The 22978-nt window shown below is 41.1% G+C and overlaps 2 protein-coding genes and 1 long non-coding RNA gene across 12 annotated transcripts in view; 1 reads left to right on the forward strand and 2 right to left on the reverse strand.

The window, feature by feature from the left end:
- Positions 1-55: 55 nt before the first annotated feature.
- Positions 56-3946, reverse strand: casp3a (caspase 3, apoptosis-related cysteine peptidase a). Its single transcript, XM_056770617.1, has 7 exons — positions 3813-3946; positions 3105-3279; positions 2330-2472; positions 1946-2074; positions 1625-1800; positions 1433-1547; positions 56-1261 (listed from the first exon to the last, which is right to left on the reverse strand). Exons 2-7 carry the CDS (start codon positions 3146-3148, stop codon positions 1032-1034), a joined length of 837 nt encoding a protein of 278 aa, XP_056626595.1. The 5' UTR covers positions 3149-3279; positions 3813-3946; the 3' UTR covers positions 56-1031.
- On the forward strand, positions 3259-3910 carry LOC130438627 (uncharacterized). The gene is made up of 2 exons (XR_008909360.1): positions 3259-3347; positions 3622-3910. It is a non-coding gene; the product is annotated as an uncharacterized LOC130438627 (long non-coding RNA).
- A 2514-nt stretch (positions 3947-6460) lies between the features above and the next one.
- fat1a (FAT atypical cadherin 1a) overlaps positions 6461-22978 on the reverse strand; it is a 75339-nt gene continuing 58821 nt past the window's right edge. For 3 of the 10 annotated variants that reach the window (XM_056736733.1, XM_056736751.1, XM_056736725.1), the window contains 17 exons: positions 22763-22916; positions 20873-21106; positions 19502-19891; positions 18684-18898; positions 18215-18352; positions 17986-18129; positions 17649-17846; positions 16022-16844; positions 15796-15927; positions 15366-15523; positions 14407-14863; positions 14163-14316; positions 13173-13283; positions 12385-13028; positions 12115-12252; positions 8821-8856; positions 6461-8090 (listed from right to left, as the gene is read on the reverse strand). In XM_056736733.1, the coding sequence (XP_056592711.1) occupies positions 7414-8090; positions 8821-8856; positions 12115-12252; positions 12385-13028; positions 13173-13283; positions 14163-14316; positions 14407-14863; positions 15366-15523; positions 15796-15927; positions 16022-16844; positions 17649-17846; positions 17986-18129; positions 18215-18352; positions 18684-18898; positions 19502-19891; positions 20873-21106; positions 22763-22916 (4803 nt within the window). In that variant the 3' untranslated portion in view covers positions 6461-7413. The other 7 variants (XM_056736760.1, XM_056736743.1, XR_008905116.1 and 4 more) reach the window with 6 other exon arrangements.

A 22978-nucleotide genomic window follows, 5' to 3' on the forward strand; every position in this document is an offset into this window, starting at 1 on the left:
CTAGTCTCTTTCGCTGTTAGCTCTATAAAAGCTGTTTAAATGAATGACAATCAGATGGTGCACTGCAGAAGTTTATTACTGTATATGGGGAAGGTCTGGTTTCTACATACACAAACGAATGTATTTATGAATAACAAACATGATTAGATAATAAACATGCACATGACAGCATAAATTCAGTTCATTGCACAAGAATCAGTTAAGTGCATGCATGACCAGTTTCTCTCAGCTTGAAGTTAACGTTCACACTCTAAGGAACTAGTTAAAGAAACCTTGCAGAGAAAATACAAGTTCCTACCTATTGCATTAATGGATGCACTTACCACAAATAAGAAACATGTTCCTTTAAATTTGGTTGTGTAAGAGAAATCTATGGGCCAATGATTGTAAGTGCATTTTAATTCTGTATAAGTTCAAGTTCATATTGTGTCTAGTAATTCACAGCACTATACACATTCGATGGAATTTTCTGTAAAATGAAAGCTGAAACCTTTTATGTTGTTTCTTGGCAGAAAGCTGTGCATAACATTACAGAACTTTTATAAAATGGCTCAATATAGAGGCACCTGGGAGTTATTTTGATTGTTTTTAATTCACATTAAAATAGGCACACTGGTTTCTTTTCAATGAACTGTCCTCTGTGTAAATAATGCCCTGTGATTGAGTTCTATCTCAACACTAACTACTGCGGTATCGTAAGAAATGTTATCAAAGTCCCTGATTTGTGTAAAAAGAAAGGCAAGTGCAATGTATGATCACACCACTATAACAAAAAAAGACTTAGCACCCATATTTCACATACAAAAGCAGAAACTGCAACTATTATTAACAGTAAAGGTGACACTACAGCCCTGAGAGAGTTGTACTCCCAAACTAAGCCTGTTCTACAAATGGTTTTAAGCGAGTGCTTCTTAGAAGAGATTTCTTGTGGTCAAAAGTGTTTAATTGTGTCATCCCTATACTGTACCTCTATATCCCACACCTGTGATGCACAAAAACGTTCTTCCCTTTTAGCACCCAGTTTACAATCCTCAAGCAGTGAAGTACATCTCTTTGGTGAGCATTGAGACAATGCAGGGGATTTGTTTCTTGGCATCAAAGCCTGGCATGTTGGAGGTCGACTCAAAGTTAATTGCAACCTTATGGTTGACCCTAGTCATGATCTGCATGAGCTCCAGTTCTCTGCCATATTTCCCCATCATTTCAAAGAGAGACTGAATGAACCACGAGCCCGTCATAGTGTTTCTCCAAGAGTAATAACCTGACAGAAGAGAAACATTTGTTTAGACAAAAAATTCACTTACTCTCAAAAACCTTACTAAGTTACGAAGTCTTTCCTCATGTGTGCGCTGAAGAACATTATAAAGAGGGCATATTTAGCCCTTACAATTTGTTTTGGATGTCATTGTGTCCTGTTTTTGTGTATCTGCACCTGGTGCTGTAGAATAGGCATACAGGAAGTCAGCCTCAACAGGGATCCTCACATTAGGTTCATCTGGCATACTGTCCGTCTCTACACCAGGATCCAGTTCTGTGCCTCTACACGCCTATATACACAAAACCTCAGTCATTTTTAACAGTGAACATCAACCTAGAAGAGCCTCACACTTCTGCACATACATACCTGTATGAAGAAAAGTTTGGGCTTCCCCACAAGGGTTGTGCATCGGTCCCCTCTGAAAAGGCTGGTTAGAGACTTGAGATTCACTGGACCATCAGTGCCAAAAAACTCACCCTCATCTCCATGACTCAACAGCACACACACAAATGAAGCACATCGGCTGTGGTTTTCTTTGGCAACTGTAAAAGAAGTAGATGACTGGTTACACTTTATATATATATATATTTATAAATAAATAGTGTGAGTAGTATGTTCAACAAAATAGAGATGAGTGTAGCCATGCAATGCATATTTTTAAGGATGACAACCTCTTTTTGCACATACCAGCGGTTAAAACTTGCACAATCTGCTTAGCCGTCTGGTCATTGTAAACTTTTACATTGTATCCAAGCTTTCTAAACACGTTCATCATGTTTCCGGCATCTACATCAGTGCCATTGCGTTGGTTCATGCCTGTAGAAAGTAAAGTGCAGAAACTGTAAATTATATTATAAACTGTATTATATATATATATATATATTATACACTGTATTATAAAAAATACTCATTTATTATTGTTCATTTAAGCATTATTTAGAGAACAGTTGTAAATGTTTAACAATCATTTTGATGTGCATGACAACTTTCAAAAAATAAGTTTGGTTGTTGCAGCTTATCAAAGGGAAAAAATCATAAGATAAAAACAAACAAATAAAATGCAACTGTTACCCGTCTTGGAGTCAAAGTTCTTGTTGTTGATGATGACACAATACCCTAAGTTGGGGAAGTCCAGGCTGTATCTGAAGGAGTTTGAGTGAGGCTTTGCATCCACCTGAACGGACTGCTGTCTTGACGGCCCATCAGTACCAGCACTGGATGACACGCATAAACAAACGAAGAGTTTGGTTCCAAAATGAGATTATTTTTATTGTGCATTCCAATTAATCTCAATCAAACAACGGTTGGTTTGTTTTGATTTAAGCCATAATAACTAAAAAAATACATCGAACTAAAACAACAAAAATATTACATAATAAAATACATGATTTTAGATTAAAATTTTATCTAATTTTGGACCCAGTTAAACAGCAACGGCTTAGTTTAAACCAGGAATATGCCTTATTTGAATTAAGATATTCATGTCGCTTTTATAAAAATGCATTACTGGTGTGCATCTCCAGAGAAAACAATGACAATGAATATCGAAGATATTTCTGGGCAAGTTATATTCAGTGAAGACAGCTCACACATTCATTTTAGTCTAGGACTAGCCTTAAGCCTTGTCTGTGAAACCGGGCCCAAATGTTTTACATTAAGTCAGACTAAACAAATCTGCATTTATTCTCAATAGGTTAAAGAGCTCAAAAGCTTAAATCCTTTTATTATTCAATACTGTTATAGACATGGACAACAAAGAAAGCAAAACGTAGAGAGTCCAGCACCGTGTCTGGGCTGTCACTCACTCCTGAAAGCTGCATAGCAACAGTCGTCAAGATTATCTTACTCTGTTGTGTCCTTAGGCCGCGCGTCAACGGAGTCTCCGTTCATCTTCCAGCACTTTTGGGAGCTTCTGAATGAAGTTCAAAGGTTTTAACCCCAGAAGAAGAAATGTGATGAAGCAGTACCACACGTATGATGCTTATTCCTTTGTCGGGCTCTAGCAGTCGGCCAATGTGAAGCTGCGCGAGAGAAAAAAACACGAGCAGTGACGACACCGTCAGCCTTAAACGGCTACGCAAAACGACACGTAAGATACATGTAAAGTGAAACATGTTTTAGATAGCGAGTATTGAAAGCTACTTAAAGGTTTGGGAAAGACCCCCCAAAACCTATATATAATTCACATCCTGGGTGTGACTCAAAGCCCAAGGCATTCTAATGTGGAAAGCGCCTGCGGCACCCTAGAAGGTTGTCACGTCTTTAAAACACAACCAGTGTCAAGTTCTAGGTTTCCCATAATGCATACACAGTACTGACAGAAAGTACAATGTACAGAGAGAATGTCTGTGTGTCTATTCTAGTGATCCACGAATTTACTGAAAAAGCGGCGTGTTGCTCTATCAACTCTATACGGTTTGAAACATACATACGTAAGCATGGCGTTTCTTTGTTTGCTTAGAGTGCTTATACAGATACACATATATATATATAACACAACATAATAGCAAGTAGCTAAAAAAACTGACTGCTGAAAAATGCTGTATATTCTTACCCGAGAAAACGTCCCGCTACGGAGAGCTTATAATGTAAGTTTTAAGATCCAAAGACGAAGCGGTAACTGACCATCCAGGAAGTACACTTGTGTCTCTATGGGAGGTTTGTAGTCGTTACTGCGCACACGATAGTGCGCTACAATAATAAAAGTGTCCTCTGCTGGACACTTTTATATCGTTTTCTAAATCTCAAGAAAAGAAGAGTTTAGTCAAAGCATTTATAAACATTAAACACGATTTAGTATTTTATTTTATATGTTATAGTAAATTGTACAATTTCTGGATACGGTAGAATGTTTTACAAGCTAACTGTAGTTAGTACGAAAGTAATATAGTGCAGTTTGATTTACTGTAGTCAACTACTGAATACAGAAAATTATAATAAATATAAGTTATACTAAGTTCAATATAGTATATTACAGATATTTTACAAGCATTTACTAATATATTCTACTAAAATAAAATGACGACCCAGCTAACAATTTTTGGTCCCCAGAACGTTTCCCTAAAGTTAAAAGAAATAGATACAACCGTTTAAAACTCAGGAATCTGAGAGTGCAAAAAATCTAAATATTGAGAAAATGGCCTTTGAAGTTGTTAATCAGAGGGACTGTGGCAGGCCATCCACTCACAAAAATAAAGATTTCATATATTTAAGGTTGGAAATGTACACAATAGGGGGGCACGGTGGCTTCACACCTCCAGGGTTGGGGGTTCGATTCCTGCTTCCAACTTGTGTGTGTGGAGTTTGCATGTTCTCCCCGTGCCTCGGGGGTTTCCTCCGGGTACTCCGGTTTCCTCCCCTGGTCCAAAGACATGCATGGTAGGTTGATTGGCATCTCTGGAAAAAATTGTCCGTAGGGTGTGAGTGCGTGCGTGCGTGCGTGAGTGAATGAGTGAGTGTGCCCTGCGATGGGTTGGCACTCCATCCAGGGTGTATCCTGCCTTGATGCCCGATGACTCATGAGATAGGCACATGCTCCCCGTGACCCGAGGTAGTTCGGATAAGCGGTAGAAAATGGAATGTACAAAATATCTTCATGGAACTGGATCTTTCCTTAAAATCCTAATGATTTTTGGTATAAAAGAAAAATCAATAATTTAGACCCATACAATGTATTTTTGTCTTTTATTAAAAATGTTCCCGTTCTACTTAAGACTGGTTTTGTGATCCAGGGTCGCATTTGATTGAATTTTCTGAACTAGTTTATTATTTTCAGCTATTAAAGGGCGCATTTATTAATTTAATTTGGTCAGAATAACATGTGTTAATGTGATTTTATCATTTCTGTATTGCACATGTCACTGACGTTTAACGTTACTAGTTTTGAATTTTGAACGTTCTTTTCTGATGGCAAAATAGTAACCATCAGGGAACTTTACTTTCTGTTTGTTTTCTGGTTTAAAAAAAACCCAATAAATAACCATCAGGGAACATTCTTTTCTGATGGCAAAATAATAACCATCAGGGAACGTTGTTTTCTGGTTATTTTCTGTTTGCACAAAAATAACCAATAAATAACCATCAGGGAACGTAACTTTCTGGTTGTTTTCTGGTTTAAAAAGAAAACCAAAAAATAACCATCAGGGGACGTTACTTTCTGGTAGAAAAGAAATAACCATCAGGGAACGTTACTTTCTGGTTGCTAAAAAATAACCAAAAAATAACCATCAGAGAACGTTACTTTCTGGTTGCAAAAAAATAACCAATAAATAGCAATCAGGGAACGTTATTTTCTGGTTATTTAAAAATACAGTCTGCAACGTTCTGGGAACGTTATTTTCTGGTTGCAAAAAATAAAACCTGAATAGAACGTTATTTTTTAGTTCCCAAAAAAATGGAACGTTCTGTGTTTGCTGGGAACTTTGATTTATTGTTTGTTTTATTAGTGTTCTCCGTGTCCTCTCCTTCGATCTCTTCCTTGTACTCATCATTACAAGTGTTTTAGCAAAGATTTTGTGTTTTGAAATGAAGACGACAACTTTACTTTTACTTATATATTTCAGGTATCTCATTGGGGGTTAATAAAACGACCCCCAAAAACGTTCCTTGAAACGGTACCTCGCGACACTCTGGAGCCTGCATCCGAATTGTTTACAACAGAATGAAAATTGTACTTTTCCTCGTCATTTCAATACTGTATGACTTTCATGTTCTGCAGAACACAAAAGAAGATATTTTGAAGAATATTCTGTATGAGCAACGGCAGTAGAGACCCATAGATGTGGAGTGGGTTTGTGTCTATACAATAGTGAATAGGTATTATCGCTTTAACATACCACATCAGACCGCATCATCTTGGCAACTGCCACTGATGTCATGTTTTATTGAAGTATTATAGACAACTTTGCCTTGCATAATCAGAAACGAAATACAATAGATACCTTTTCTATTCCCTCAAGCTAAGATCGTAATCGTGCTTTTTGACATCTACCTAATCCAAAATTTATTTCTGCACAGCAAATCTGTTTGAGTGCCTTTTTCCATTCACTAGAGGGAGCGAAAAATACAGTCACAACATGACAATACTGTGTGTTAACCGTGTACACGAGACAACTGAATAAATTTATAATCTTTGCATTTATGAGGCATTATGGATTAAGTTTTCTGTGGAGGTAAATTTTAAATAAATGCGTGAGACAAACACCCATTTTAGAGAATAATTTATTGCCAGTAGTAAAGCAGTTAAGCTAGTGGCAGTATTTAATAAAAATCATAAAACAAGACCGTAGCATTGCTCACACACACACAGACCCCTGAAAAAGTCACATGTCTGTGAATCATCTCGCACTATAAATATATTGGGTCCCATTTTCATGGTGGAAAAAATAAAGATGTTCCAAAATCACAATTTACAAACAACAAATAAACAAAAGAAAACCAACACATTACAAGAATATGCACACAGCCATCATGTGATCCTTTCAGAGATGAATGTGCGTTGTAACACGATTCATTTTTTCTTTTAATTTTTTTAAAATATTCTTTTAACATCTTTGCTTGTTGATGAACATACAGTAAGGCGGACAATGACACATCATTTGAGTCGGTATACTACTTTTCCTGTCGTCTTTTCTGGAAAATAAAAAGCAAAAAAATATCTACAAAAACCTAGTAAAACCTTGAAATCAAAACTGTACATAACAATTTACATTACAAATGAATGAGGATTTGTATAAAAATCACTTTGCATGGTTTTAGCTATTCAAATTCAGATATCACCTTGAAATTATGCGTTTTCTCTCAACGACAATACAGTTATGATTTTGTGTAAATTGTACATCTCAGCATGGTATTGTCAGACATCTTGTGCATGAAGATTGTTTATTTTTTCGAATGGCACAGCCAAGTCTTGCGTTCTCTTCAATACTATGTTTAATAATAACAACAGCCCGCAAGAGCTACCGGAGAGAACTTGTGCGAGAACCCTCTCCGGTGACAGAAAGACTCGTACGGCGTGCGTGCGTTTGGCATTTACGTTTACTGTAAGACTACGTTTGTGTACCGTACAAGTTTTGCTATTACGGTAGTAATGCACAGTCTCTTGTAGCAGGGATTCATTTAGGCACTTTTGATATTTTGCTGCGTTGGATCCAGTGTCAGACTTCAGTATGCTGCTGTGGGTGATGCGAGTCCAGTGGAGGTATCACCAGCCTCTGCAAAGGAGTTCCCTCCTCCTCTCCGCCGCTCTCGAAGTCACTCATCATTACCTCTGACTCCTCGCAGCAGGCGGACATGTCCGAGCAGGACGCCGTCGACGTGTACAGCGACAGGGACATGTTGTCTGCGGCCTGAGGATTGAAATCGCTGCCGTAGCTCAGAGGGTAGCCTCCGCGCCGGTAGCCTCCAGTGGTGGAGGACGTGATGGTGCTGGAAGGGTTGCTCTGTGGTTCTGCGTCTGAGGAATAATGGTGCTGGGGTAGGAACTGGGTGAGGCTGTAGAGCTGGGGTAGGGGTGGGCGCTGGCGTATTCCGGACCCTCCGGGACTGGAGGGGGTGCTGTTGGGTGCCCGTGTGGTGGACTGCAATGTGTCATAGCATTCTCCGTACTCCGGCACGGGCGGAGGAGGGGGCAGGTCATCGTGGGCGGGAAAGTGATCGGGTGGAGGGGGGAAGTCGCTTTCGATGTCATATCCGCCAGGGTAGTAGTCTGTGTCCAGCAAGGCGGGGTCGGTGTAAAGGATGGGCGGGGACTCCCCTACCTCATACTGAGGGAACTCCTGGATTCCAGGAAGTTGAATGCTTGGCATCCAGTCAGATGTGTCCCAATGATAGCCTGTTGGATGAAAGAAAAGAGTCAATGATACGAGGGAAACAATAATCTGCCGATTAGATCTTAGTTACACACACAATCACTAGAGGAGGGCTGGGGTCAATTCAGCCTTACAAATCGAATCTCATGATTCTTGTCCAGTGAATTTTTTTTAATGTACTTTAAATAACAACTGAATTGACTTCAATCTCCTCATAAACCACACTGTTAATACCAGCCGAGTTAGCGATCATTAAAACCAACCGCATGCATCGTCAGAATGGCAACAACACAATGCATATCACGCAAATATTACTGATGCACACACCACAAATGTACATACCACAATAAATGTGAGCATGTTTGTATAAATAACAACAACTTTCACAGAATCTGACATCTGCAATTAATAAACTCTCAAAGATCCATCTGACCATTAATTTGATTATGGATCTTTTCAAAGTGAGTTTCGATTGAAGGCGTTTGAGTGGATTTTTGTGGCGATGCTGCAGGTTTAATTGGGAACACAAAGGCAAAATCAATAAAACACTATTAGTCTTGTGACAAAAACAGCGTGGCCTCCTTCGTGGGTTCAATGCCACCGAAATAGGCTTTAAAATGAGCAAGTCAATTTAAAGAGGTACACATTTTTTGTCACAGAACTGTGGGCATGCAGGGTTTTGTTATATTGAAGGGGTGGGAACCAAACAAAATCGAAAGGCTTCAGGCAAACCGAGCAAAATAAAAACATCACCTCTTGGGTTCTTGTGTTCGTGAGCCGAGAATGACTCTTAATAAAAGGCGAACAAAATCGGAGACAAAAGAGAATGAGAAAATGTCAAGATACTAGTAAACACTGTAGTAGGAGGTGGAAACAAGAGAGAAACATGTGGAGATGATCTTTATGCCATTTGCTCGCAAGCAAACATCTCATCAGGAAAAGCTTGGCAGACGGAAAAATGTCTTAAGTACAGTACAGTGAAATGTATTAATCTAATATGACAAAATGTTTATTTAGCATCTTAAATTAGCCAAAAATGATATGACATTGGAATCAAATGAGGCACGTGATTGGCTAACAAGGCGTATGCCTGATATGTAGCATGTCAAATAAATGCTTTTCTTTTACTGACGAGAAAAATGGCATTTTTAAGACTCCAATAATCACCCATAAGACACCAATACCAGACAGCCAAGACTCAACTAAGGAAGCAGTAAAAGAATACCTTCATTCTCCACCGAGTCAACAACAGAGCTGACAAGGTGGATTACAGTCACTAGGGAGGCTTGTAGGAAGGGCAGATAAGAGAAATCTGACATTAATTTTTCAGAACAGAACATGACAGAAAGAGACACTGGTCTTTAAGACAGTAAGAGAGAAAGGAAACATCAAAAAGACGATAGCAGTCTTACGATGATACACTGCATTCCAGGACAAAACTGACATCTGACAAAACCGATGTTAAAAATTCTGAACTGACATTAAACTACAGTTATTCTTAAGATTACAAGATTAAAACGTAAAAATAATATAAAGAAACATTTGGACTTTTATTGTACCTTAGTGACTCACTGATGTGTCAAGTTTTGTATCTATTATTTTTGTTTGTATGCATGCATTACATCATAGACCCTCTTGATAAATGCGTGGCATGTCACTACCAAATGTACATTTACGCATTAGCCAGATGCGTTTTTCACTGTTCATCCCCCTTACGAGAAATGTGAATAGAACCCATATCCTTGGCTTTGTTAGCGCCACGTTTTTCTTTCAGCTAACGGAAAGCGATCTGTCTTGAGTGGCCGCGTGCATTTCATGCCGCTTAGGACAGATCTGAACACTGGGTGTAAACACGGTGTGATTTGAGGGATGGGTGAATGGCACAGGGATCTGGATTGGTTGGTCTGGGTTAAGCTCTGGTGAAGGACTGTGGGAGTGACGCTGACGTACGTTATCTCATGATTACACACATGAACAGAGAGATGGAAGGAAGGATCGGAAGAATTCTCAAAGATAAAAGAGAGCAAAGACTCTCTCTTGAGCGGCAAATCCAAAACAGTAAAAAAGCAAAAGAAGCAGGGTTGTTGATAAATGTTGGTAGGGATATACGTATCATGTTTTAATTGAATGGTTTAGCACATCAGGTTTTCAGTGGGGCAGTTGTTAGGTTAGGGGTCTGAAAAGGACAAATGAGGGTCAAAAGTCAAAGGTTAGATGACTTAAGTGCTTTTCACATGACTTGTGTCAGTGCTGTAAAGAATGTCAAAATCGTCTCAAAAACTTTCATAGCAAAGTGCTTATTTGATTATTTTTGCATTTATGATGTCACATACAATATTTGACATATGTATTATGACCTGAATCTCAATGTATGGTCAATGGCAATGTTGGATTGTTTCAACACTTGTCCAGAGCCGGCGGCAATAGTGTAACATGACGCTTTGCTCAATAGAGTCCATGTTGACATGAGTCATGTGAAAGAAGCTTTACACAGTAAAGAGTCAGTTGTGACCAACAGAAATGTGTGTTGGGGACCCATCAAATGAACTTGTCATACCCTGCTTTTACACCCTGAGCTGATGTCTTCAACCATCCACTGGCTTCAAAAAAGAAACAAGAAAAAGAAGAGAAAAGATCCAAAACATGAATTCAATAAAGAGAACTAATAGAAATACTACACAGGTCATCCTCAGATGTTACCTGAACTTAAACTTAAAAGCATTCGCCCGAAAGCAACAGAAGATGAAAAAGGTGCGGGGGGGTTATGGAATAGAAAAAGCGCTCTTCATTTTATGCATTGAGAATTTCACATGGCCTTCAGCGATCGCTTCCTTCCACAGTGGGCGAGTGTTCACTTACGAGCAGGCCTCTATTTAAAACCTTGCTCGATGTCTGTGGTGAGATTTGATCCAAATGGGAGCTGAAGCCCCAGTGCAGCGATAAGAAAGAGAGAGAAACGACATAACACATGACCCAAAAACATCATTCTTTACACTTGGTTACAGCAGGTAAAGAGAGAAAGACAGGGTTAGGAGATGTTCAGTATCAAAACACACAATGAAATCATACTATAGGGGCCAATTAAGAATTACACAATACTAAGGTTAAACACACTTAGAGAGCATACGAGAGCCCATGAGAGAGGCTGTGTTCACAATTTCAAACTAGCATCCTACAAGTACTATTTCTGTTCTCTGCGCAGTATGTACGATATTCTCAGATGACCGAGTACATTTGCACGCACAATACAGGACGTAAAAAAAAAAGAGTACATTGTATGGAATTTATATTCATTGCACATTGCATTACGGATATTATAGCTTACCAAAACTATAAGCACCTCTGTAAATTAAAATCAGATCAATTTTATTGATATAATAAAAGTATTATTTTTTTAAATCATAAAAAATATGATTTGAATATGTTGCCTTAGCCACAAGCTGAGAAAAAAATATGAACTGAAAATAAAAATAAATTAAACATTAAATAAGAATAAATTGGACTTGAATAGCAATAAAAAATATGCAAATAAATACTAAAATGACAAACAGAATAACTCAAAATAAACTAAAATTACTATGAACAAAATAAAATATTAAAACAAAACCTAATTCTAATTCTTACTAAAACTAAAATAAAACTGAAAACAAAACTATAACTATAATGTTGCGGTTTACCTCTCCATTGCCAATGAACCTTGTTTTTCTTATAAAATAAAAAAAGGGCAATCTTTTTTATTCCCGAGATGTAAACAAGACAATATTTGCTGTTTATCATTTTTAGGCAACGTACAACATAAACTGCAAAAATCAGTATGGTAGTTTTCCCTTCTGAACACAGCCTCCCAAAATTCTACAAATAAATTTGACTTATTTTGTATTGACTAAAAAAGACATGCCGCATTGATTATGAGTTATTTCTTGTAATTACTAACCATGCCTATTAACACAACCAAAAATATTACATTTTTAATGGCCAGCTCCATCAATCATCCGTAAGATATAAAAAGTCAAAGCAAACACACAGGTTATTTCTGTTTATACATACCGTTGTCGTCACAGGACTCGGACTGGAAGGAGCTGAGGGACTGGACCTCTGACATGCTGCCTCTGGTGTTGTAAGGGTGACACGCACTGTCCTCCACCGGTTTCTTATTCAAACACGAGTCCAGATCCACCACTTTAGCTGTAAGGGGAGAGAACAGGACATTTACTCACACAGTGAATCTGTAACAAAATCCCACTGTAACCCTCATACCCAATAAATGTGTCACAAGTTCACATGTGTGACACGTTTGCATAGCAGATATGCACATACCATCATAGTCATAATCCCAGCTGGGCTTCTGTATGGAGTCGCTATCAGAAACTGAATTGGAGGGTGGTGGAGGAGGCAAGTTAGGTGCCACACTGCATACGGCCACCGTCTTCCTATGACCGTGCACCGAATCGGGGTTAAACGTGCTGAATTCTGGGTGCTCCGGTATGGCGGAGCCCTCAAAGGAATTCCGGTCCAGATTGTTACGGGAGTCGCTGGGAATGCTGGGAGTGTAGGAAATGGGCCGAACGGGGACCTGCGGAGGTACGTCGGAGTAGATGTTCTTGTTGAGATTAGCATCAAAGTACGGCCGGTGGAGGAAGGCGTGCGGCGCCGCGCCTAGGCCAAGCTTGTCGTCATCGTCTGGTTTGGATTTTGAGCGCCGGCACATGCGCTTGCGGATCAAGATGAAGAGGAGGACTAGAAAGAGGATGCTGGCGACGAATACGCCGATTCCGATAACTTCATCCAAGCCAATGTTCCAGGAAGTGGAGACGAACTCGTTGCGGATTTCCGAGCGGAGTTCGCAATGGGTGCCGCTGTAGCCCGCCGAGCAGTTACACCTAAAGGAGCCGTACGTGTTCTGACAGTGGCCACCGTTAGAGCAAGGGTTCTTCAGGCACTCATCAACATCACTGAGGCACCTGTTCAAAGACACAAATAAAGATGTCAGGAGACTTACTCCTCAGGAGACTTATCTTGAGAAGCACTTCAATTACATTCATTAGAATCAGTGTTGACTTATTTGTTGAGTCTCACAGGTTCATTACATGGACGGAAGGACGTACCTGTCTCCTTGGAAACCCGGGTCACACTCGCACACGGGCCCATCCAAGCTATCGATGCACTTGCCGCTGTTCTTGCATGGGTTATCTGTGCAGTACGGACCCAGCTGACACCTGACAAAAGATTAAAGAGAGCCAACATGTCAGTCAGAAACCTTTCACGCACAACTTTAGACTCACTTAGTACCGTGATTGGGTGGTTTATGAACGCAGTGGAAATTTGGGAAAAAGAAAAACGATTCGAATCTGATCATCACCTCTCACAGTTTCCGATTCAATTTCTAATTAAATAGGAATTACTGAGAAAGCCGCATGGATACGTGTAGTATTTTCTTAAGGCTGAATCAAACTGTGCATATAAATCCAGTTTAATTGGGAAAAATATTGACAGAGCTTTCGTTTCATTTGGTTAGGTGTCTAGAGTATACAAAATGTCATTCAATTGAGAAATATCTAATTTAATGAAATATCAAACTTTGAATATGACTAGGCAAACAGAAGATTCAGCACAAAGGGCTCAATGTGAAAATTGTATTTTAATTAATGTATTACCAACACCTGAGTGTTTAAACAGATTTAAAAAGTAAAAGTATGAGAATAAAAACTTTCAGACAAATCTGTTGTTAGATTATCATCATAATTAAGAATAATGAATATAAAAGTGTATGGCGACATTGTACTATTGGCTATCTGTCATCATTACTCCCCCATTATAAACCTGTGTGATTTTCTTTCTACTGCAAAACACAAAAGAAGATATTTGGAAAAATCTTAGCAACCAAAACCTGTTGGTCACCATTGACTTCTATTGTATGGTCACAAAACCAATGCAAGTCAATGGGGACCAACGGTTTTCTTTTACCAGCATTTTTCAAAATATCACTTTTGTGTTTCTACAGAAGAAAGAGTCACACAGGCTTGAAGATTTTCCTTTAAAAGGATAGTTCACCCAAAGATGTATGTGTCTGTTTCTGAATGTGTATATGTTCTCACCGTTGACCAGAATACTGTCCTCTACATTGGCAGTAGAAGTCTCCTCCCCTTGGGACACATGTGCCTCCATACAGGCAGGGATTAGAAGCACAGGGGCTGATAGTGACTTCACAGTGGGTGCCCATAAATGCAGCTGTGCACTTACAGAAGTACCCTACAAAACATCAGAGAGCGCAGTGTGTTAGCCAGACCACGTCCATTTAACAACTGCACTGACTCGAATCCAAAACAGCACCCTGCTTACCTCCATTAGGTAGCGACGAACATGTTCCCCCATTAGTGCAAGGGTTACTGGAGCATCCCTGGACCGGGGCAGATAAGCTGCATCCGGGAACGGCATCCACCAGCTCCTCCAGCACCGAGTGTGTTCCACGAACCGAAGACAGCGGCAGCTCCCTCCCGTTCAACACGATTCCCTCCAGGCAGCCGCGCAGCCCGTTCACCACCATCCTCCCCGAGCCAGCGGCTGGCCGTGCATTGCCCCCGAAGAAGATGCTGGAATCCAGGTTGAGCGTGCGGAGAGTGCCGGGTGCCGTGCCTGACGCGGCGTGGACCTTGTCCAGGACCAGTCTGGCATAGTTGCCGTCTACCTCAAGAGACACAGTGTGCCATTGTCCGTCACTGACCTGGATACTGTGGACGGACACCACGCCGGGCCCACTGCCACAGTCGAACTTGTACTGCAGACGGCCGTTCACGATCTGAAAGCAACAAACAGGGTCGGCGTGAACAAGAATTGAATTTTCACTAGTTAAATGCATTTTAGTCACTATTTAGTTTCTTAAAACTCAAAATGTTACATTTTCCCAAACGGTCAAACTCCTGCATATTGACTTTTTCAATTTTAACTCAAGCAATGAATGTATTCTCTACCTTTATTTCTTATTTATTTCCATTCATTTCCCTTACATCCAGAAATGTTACTTTTAGGTATTTTTGATCTGAAAATGTACCCATGAAATTACCAAAAATCCACAAAAAGTTGCCACAATACCAAAACTGTCATTTAAGGCAGCAGAATTTTGACCAACAGAACAAAACTATTTATTAATATTAATTGCGGCATTGGAAAGTTGAAGCTGCTTGTGTTTAAATCCCACAATCCTTTGCTCTAACTGTCATTTATATGTAAGAAGGTTCTCCCATTTCTTATTTTCCAATGCCCACTGTTTTCCTTTGAAGGCGGTTTGAGTACAGACTCACCTCAAGTATGCTGTAGTCTGTGCCTTTGGCATACATGACAGTAGCGTGTGTGGAGAATGTTCTCAATCTCAGTGACAGTTTCATTTCTTCCTTGTTCTCATTTTCCATCAGCCTGTACCGTGCATATCCGCTTCCGCTGAACGTCAATGACTGTCGCTCTAAAACAGTAAAGAGATAAAATGACCTTATTGTGACCTTCATTTCATCATCAATCCCTACATTCAACAGTATATTTACCAGGCACATTTAGAATAATATATAATATAAAATAATCAGTTTGAGCATTTCAGTGGTTAAAAGCAGAAGGCCAATCACAATTCTGTATATAAACTCGACAATGACATCATCTCATCTTTCTCAAAAGCTACAGAATTAATACAACACATTGTCTGAAAATTTAAAAGAGAGGGACAGAAATCTATGACTGTACCTGAGCACTCCTCTTGTTTTCCCTCTGGACAGACGCAGCTAAACTTGGTGCGTGTGGGATCTTCTACACACTCCATGCCTTGAGGACAGGGGCTTCCCTCACAAAGCTTGCTCAAGATAGGACACTCGGCTCCTACAATCACACATGCACACATAAAGGGTTAATGCCGTTCTGTTCTCTAGCGAAACACATTAATAGCATCTTATGGATACATGCATCTGTGTACCTTCACAAAGACACTTGGCTGCGCGTATGTAACGTGGCGTAACGAAACTAATCCTCGCTGTGCTATAGGCCGACACTGCTCCCGTCTCCAAGGACACCGCCTCTTGGCAGAAACTAAGAGGACAGTCCAATCCGGCACAGAGTTTCTTCACAACCCTCACGATACGGACTCCGGTCATCTCTTCGATGACTCCAACGGATGCGTTGAGTTTTCTGTACACCACTTCCTGTGGCTGGAATGGACTTCCTGACCTCTCCAGCATTAGAAGCACCTCCAGGTCACCGGAGGCATCGGCAGCTGGCTGTAAGCTGACCAGCTGCACGTCTCCTCGTCTCACTCCTGCGATATTCCGCAAGGCCCTCAAAAAGTTACGCCAGTAATCTCCGATAAACTCCTCGGGTGCGATTGCAGCGAAACGTACAGCGATGGAGTTATCGAGGGCTTGTGCTGTCGCCTGCCGTACGTGAATGTTGACACGGGCAGCTGCGGTGAAGCGACCGTCTGTCACAGTAATGTTAAGGGCGTACTGACCGGCGTCCAGATTCCCACGGGCCACAAGTTTTCCATCGGCAGGGGAGACGGAGAAGAGGCCAGAGTTTTGGGAGGTAGAGGAACTATCGGGGGCGAGGCTGTAGGTTAGAGTGTCGTAGACGTCCTGATCTGTGGCGTGGATTTTACCTAGAACCCCACCGGAATATTCGTCTGTCGCCGTGGTGATGAAGATGTCCAGAGGAAGAATGGATGGAGGGTAGATGCTCTCTTCAATCAATCGGACGCTCACGAATGCTGTGGAGAATAGCGGCGGTCGACCACTATCTGTTACCTGAGTACAAAAATAGGGGCTCGGGTCAGGATTGAGAATAACAAAAATCAGCAAACTTTTTAAAAATATCTAATGAAACTGTTGATGTTGTTTGTGTGTAATTAGTTTTAGGGTTAACCATAAATACGACAAATAGTAATACTGATGCCCACCTTAGGAAAAGCAGAAAGATGTCTAATTTCAACACACAAAACTGTGAGTTTCGTCAGCGGTTTGAAGTGTAAAACAGTTTTAAGGCGCTAACAGCTTTCATATGGAGGAACTGGGAACGAGTGCTTGTCACGATCAGTAGAGGGAGCCCTCGGGCTTTGATTTGCTCTTGTGCAAACGGTTTACATAAGTGAGTCATACAGCACATCTCATTTTTTGCTAATCCCATGTATGATACATATAATCACAAACAGAAATGTGAGTCTTGCGAATAACCCACATGTTCTAACCCAATCCATGTTGATGCTTATGCAGGCAATGCAAGTTTGAAATTAGCTTGCGTCATATCTAGAGGCAGCCCAACTGAAAACATCCCTGTCAATATAACACTATTGCAACCAAAGAAGTCCAATAGGTTCCCGAAGAGGATGTAAGCGGGAATGAAACCCCCATTATAATTTATTACAGTAGTTCCACTCTGCCTGCAGCTTTTCCCGTCTGCTCTTTCATCACTCTCTATAGGCCATGCCTGACCTGTGTGGGGAATACTGAACAAGCACTGCTTCCCCTCAACTATTGCTCATCCCTCCCTTCAGACTGAAAGCCGAACACGACCCCCACGGCTGCCGAGAGAAACGGAGATTGAGGTCTCACCTGAACCTGCAGAAGGTAGAGCTCCTGCGCCTGCCGGCTCAGCGTCGCTGCGGAAACCAACGCGCCCTGAGGAGTAATGTCGAAAGCGCCATCCTCGTTTCCGCTCATGATGGAGAACGTGAAAGGAGGTCCGTTGTGGGAGGCGTCACGGTCGGACACAGTCAGTTGGAGGATGCTGGTGCGCACTGGCTGGTTCTCCTACAAGGCACACACAAATGAGTTTACAATTCAGAACCACATTCACACATTTCCACCTTAAAGGCAGCTCTGGCATGACACAGACAGGTAGCAAACGCAGTTACACAAACATTTCTGTAAGATTATCGAGCATTCACACCTGTATAATGATGCTGTAGTTTGCCTGGGAGAAGACAGGCGGGTTATCATTTATGTCCGACACATCTATGTTAACCGTAGCGTTGCTGGATCGAGCCGTGCTTCCGTTGTCAGAGGCCAACACAGTTAACGTGTAGCCTGAAGTCTAAAAAACAAAAAACAAAATGTCAAATAGATTTAAGGGAAGCAGGACTGTGCTCCTGGCGCTGATACACCCGAGTGTATTATACCTTCTCTCTGTCGAGCTGCCGGGCCACCTTGACCTCTCCTCTGACTGGGTCGATGGTGAACGGGCTGCCTTGATTGCCGTCAATGATGGAGAAGCGCACCTGATTACTGGAAGGACCATCTGCATCATCAGCCATGACCTTCACACACAAACACACACATGCACCTGGTTAACATGAAGATTGCCACCGGTATGCAACACCCTCTCTTTTTGTCCTTCTTGCCTCTATTCGGTAACTATTGGCTGAGACTCTCGAGGGAAATCAGAAGGCACGCAGGCAAAACAGAGCTGGGTTTCAAAGCTTCAGTTTCACATATCAGCATGATAAGACATGAAAATCTCTAATAAATGACCAAAGAGAAGAGAGAGTAGATCTGCGTTTGTCACTCCTCTGTGGCTTGACTGTTTTGTGTGTCTGTGTTCACAATTTAAGATGCTCTGTTCCTACACTAGAAAAAAGACAAACTCACGGTAAGAACGGTCTTTCCGAGCTCTGCGTCTTCGCTGATCACAGCTGAGTACATGTCTTGGTTGAAGATGGGGCTGTTGTCGTTCACGTCGGTCAGGTTAATGTTTACCGTAGCCATGTCGCTGAGCGATGGCGTGCCTCCATCCGTAGCCTCGAGCGTTAGATAAAACTCATGAGCTGTTTCGTAGTCCAAAGGTTCGATCACAAAGATACCACCTGCAAAGAGAATTGATAATGTCCAGGTACATTACAAATACTGCTACTTATTAACAAATAAACTCCTTTTTGTTTTAATGTTAAATAATAATTAGATTATACAAAACATTTATTAACAGGCTTTCACACCAGATTTGTTTCTGCTCTTAATAATGCAAATGAGGGGACATTTTTAGCAGCGAAATTGTCATTTCACTGCATACTAGTTTAATTGTGACCTGCAAATATGCACAGTGAAAGCACATTTTATCAATTATCTAAATGTCCCAAATTTGTTTAAAAAGAAAGGAACATGGAAAAAATAGGTGGTTTTGTGTTATTTTGTTCTATAAAAGTTTCAAACTTTGAAAGAAACAGGTCTAAAAAATTTTTTAACACCTTTCATTTGTTTCTAATGTATTTAATATGAAAGAGAAACCTTTTAACGTGCTGCTAAACAACATGTAATGCAGTAAAACAAAGTGCCACCAGCAGTGAAAAAAAGTGTAATAAAACAAACCCTTTATTTTTCTATTATTACTAGTTCTTCTACTATTTTAAACATTTAAAAACAATCCTGTGATGGTAAAAACCATGTCTAGTGTCTAGGGCGTAGCTGCTCACCTGTATGTGGGTCCACACGGAACGCTCCCCTCTCGTTTCCATTGATGATGGCGTATGTAATCTCTGCACCTGCTTCTGTATCTCGGCTGGTGGCGTGAACCCGCAACACCTGAGTGCCCACAGACACATCCTCAGCGACAGTGGCCGTGTACTCACGGCGCTCAAAGACAGGAGGGTTGTCATTTATGTCCAGGATAGAAATGCTGACGGTAGTGAGGGAGGAGAGGCGGCGCGGGGAGCCGCGGTCGGTGGCTCGGGCTCGGAGTGTGTAGAGCGACTGGAGCTCACGGTCAAGGGGTCGACTTAGGTGCACGATGCCCGTCTCTTCCTCGATGGAGAATACACCATCAGCCGAGTCCAGCAGGGAGTAGAAGATCTCGGCGTTAGAACCTGAAGAAACACACACAGAAGTCTTAAAACAAGTTATGAGTTGTTTTGAGCTGATCAACGATTTCCTCCCCCAAAAAATGATTGAACCAAAATTATGTCTTGATATATTTACCCTCATGTCATTTAAAACCTGTTTATGAGTGTAGAATACTAAATAAGATATTTTGAGAAAAGTCTCGTTGTCCATGAAATGGAAGTCAATGAGGGTCAATTCTGTTTGGTTACCAACATTCTTCAAAATATCTTTTTTGTGTTCGACAGAAAAGGTCAAACAGATTTGGAATGACACAAGGGTAAGTAAATGATGAAAGAATTGGCTAAACTAGCCCTATAACTTGTATTGAAACATAGTATTCCTTTAATATTGTGCAAAATGGATAAAGAATATACAAACCAATTTTTGGCTGGCACATTTCTTATTATGAAAGAGAAATCAATACACAAAAATTCCAACACATCAATACAGATTCAAAACAATGTCTAAACCTCTAAGAGCTACAATGTGTTAGTGCATCTCAATCTCGTCTGCTCAGCTATGATGACTTCTAAATTCACCCAACAAAACAATCCGTGTTAAAACCTCTCGTCCTAAGCTGTTTAAAAAAAGAATGTGTGCATCGGTGCTACTTTTATATTGGGAAAAACTACACGCGCAAACAAGACAGAGATAGAGCACGCCAATCCCTTTAATGCAGTTCTGAGTAAGCCTTATTTGTGTGCTTCTACAGTCCTATCCATCAAGAAACAGTCACTCCTTATAGTCAGTAAACACAAACTCTTCTATTCTACATCGCAGACGTCAAACCAAATTACTGGTGTTCATGACAGTCTGATATAACATAAGCCCACTGCTCAGTGAACACATTCTTGGATTCTTTTGAGTGTTGTGGTGATGTTTTTTTGTGCCGATGATGGAAAAAAAAGGAAATTCTACAAGCTTGCTTTTCCCACTCTCTAATATCCAGATTCTGGAGAACCAACCTGTGTCGAGGTCAGAGGCGTACAGGCGGGCCACAGGTGTGTTTATCTCTGTATTCTCAAACACGGTAAAGGTGTAAGGGTCAGAGGTGAACAGCGGAGCGTTGTCATTGACATCCTCGACTGTGATTTCAACATCTGCTTCACAAAAACGTCCCCCTCCATCCAGAGCGCGCACCTTCATCTTGTGCACTTCCTCTTCCTCTCGATCCAATGGGAGCAGTGTTTTCAATTCACCTGGTGAAAAAAAAATTGACAACCCCTTAGTTTTCTTATGACACATTATTGGCATTGAAATCAATAAATTCACTGCGGTTTTCTACTTCTACTACATCTGGCGTCATTATTCACCTACCATGCGACTACATAACACTCTCAAACACTTTATTGCTCTCGCATTTTTCACGTCAGCAGGTATATTTGTTTATAAGAGCTGTCGCTTGCTACAAAACTCAAAATTCGCTCCCCATCGATCACTTTGAACATCAGCTGGCACCGCACTAATGAATAAGACACAATCCAATTCCATTCTAAACTATCTCATCTGTCAAGTGAAGAGAACTTTCAAAGGATGCTCTCAGAGGAAATCGGTTTATTTTATCAGCGACTGAGGGAGACGGTCGTATCTTTCATGACGCAACACTAATAATATCAGCATGCACGAGGTGTGTTCTTTTTATCCTTTAGTGGTCACTGAATTGAAACGGCTCTTTTGTGTCCAATAGGTGACTCCGTGCCAGCTGTTCGGTGTGGCGTCCCTTGAGCTGAAGAGCACCTTTTGAAGAAATCAATACGGGGTGACAAAACGCTCATGGAGAGCTCCCTCGAATCATTCACGCACAGAAAAGATTAAATAGAAAAAGGGGGATGATGGGAAATAAAGAAATAACAAGCGAGGATAGAGTTCAGTCAGCATGTGGGTTGCTCGGAGCGTGAATTGAGAAAAGAGAGAGAGAAAAAGTCACAGTTGGAAAAGCGGCCGCCAGCTTTCAGAGGTCTGGCTGGCTCGCTCGACGTCACTCTTGGCATTGCTAACTTGCAATAATGCTCCCCTTCTTTCCACGATGGAAAAAAATCCTCCTTGCTCGCTAAACCCACACACAAGAACAGTGGCACTTTTTCAGCTTCGAGCCAGCGTCCCCTGCCTTGACACTTCGAGTTATCAAAGAGCCAGTGAGTTACCCCTTTACAATAGCTTTTGTGTGATGGCAGTGTGACGCTGTCACAAACCAGCTCTTGATTTCTGCTCTCCTTCCGGCTCTAACTGACACAGCTGAGGGAGTCATGCTGATTCGCTTTAATAGCTAAAGTGGAACGACTAACCAGCAGAAATGTTTTGGTAAAATATTTTGTGTGTACGTACTTTGGAGCGCGCCAACCGCCGAGGAGAACAGAATAATAATTCAGTGGAACCCGCTTAGTTGACTGTAAACGCAGTAATGAACACCGGAGGGTTTAACCCATCCCTCTGAATTATAAGAGTAATTAAATATCATCATTACAGTTTTAAAAGTAATGTGTGTATGACTGCAGGCGCAAGGAAACAGAAAATAGCTGTTCTGTGTGAATGCATGTGGCATATTGTTGTCTGGCTTTAAACAATGGTTTTTGGAAGATTGTGGGTTTATTTCGAACAGATTCGGTGCATTGCAATGCCTTGAAAATAGCCATCGCTGAAAGCAAAAATAATATTGACTCCCGTCTCGACGATGTTTGGAATACATATTAGCCCCGCTGTGGACCGGTGGGATGAGGATGCCAAACAACACAACTCCTAAAAGTAATGCGATAGGCATAACAGGGGCAAACGCAATTATATATAAACACCTTTTGTTTGACAAAAGGCACATCGGGGCAAGTGACAGACATATACATACTTAAACGAATAAATACCTGTCTCGGAGTCGATGCTGAAGTGCTCTGATCCGGGCCCGTGCAGCTCGTAGGAAATCTGTGCGTTTGAACGGATATCGGCATCTGTGGCGGAGACCTGCAGGATCAGCCTACCGGCAGAGGAGTCCTCGGGGACGGCTTCCATATAAAGCGACTGCAAAGAGAAGATGGGGTAGACATACAAAGAGAGGAAGTGACATTAAGATAAATGGGACA

Source organism: Triplophysa dalaica, chromosome 2 (genome assembly GCF_015846415.1).
Source record: "Triplophysa dalaica isolate WHDGS20190420 chromosome 2, ASM1584641v1, whole genome shotgun sequence".
NCBI lineage: Eukaryota > Metazoa > Chordata > Actinopteri > Cypriniformes > Nemacheilidae > Triplophysa > Triplophysa dalaica.

Bases quoted from the DNA above. Each gene is read 5' to 3' on its own strand.
- casp3a (XM_056770617.1), bottom strand. From the start codon at position 3,148: ATGAACGGAGACTCCGTTGACGCGCGGCCTAAGGACACAACAGA. The intron at 2,473-3,104 runs GTAAGATAATCT...CGTGTCATCCAG, and splicing joins CGGCCTAAGGACACAACAGA to TGCTGGTACTGATGGGCCGT. The intron at 2,075-2,329 runs GTAACAGTTGCA...TACTTTCTACAG, and splicing joins GAACTTTGACTCCAAGACGG to GCATGAACCAACGCAATGGC.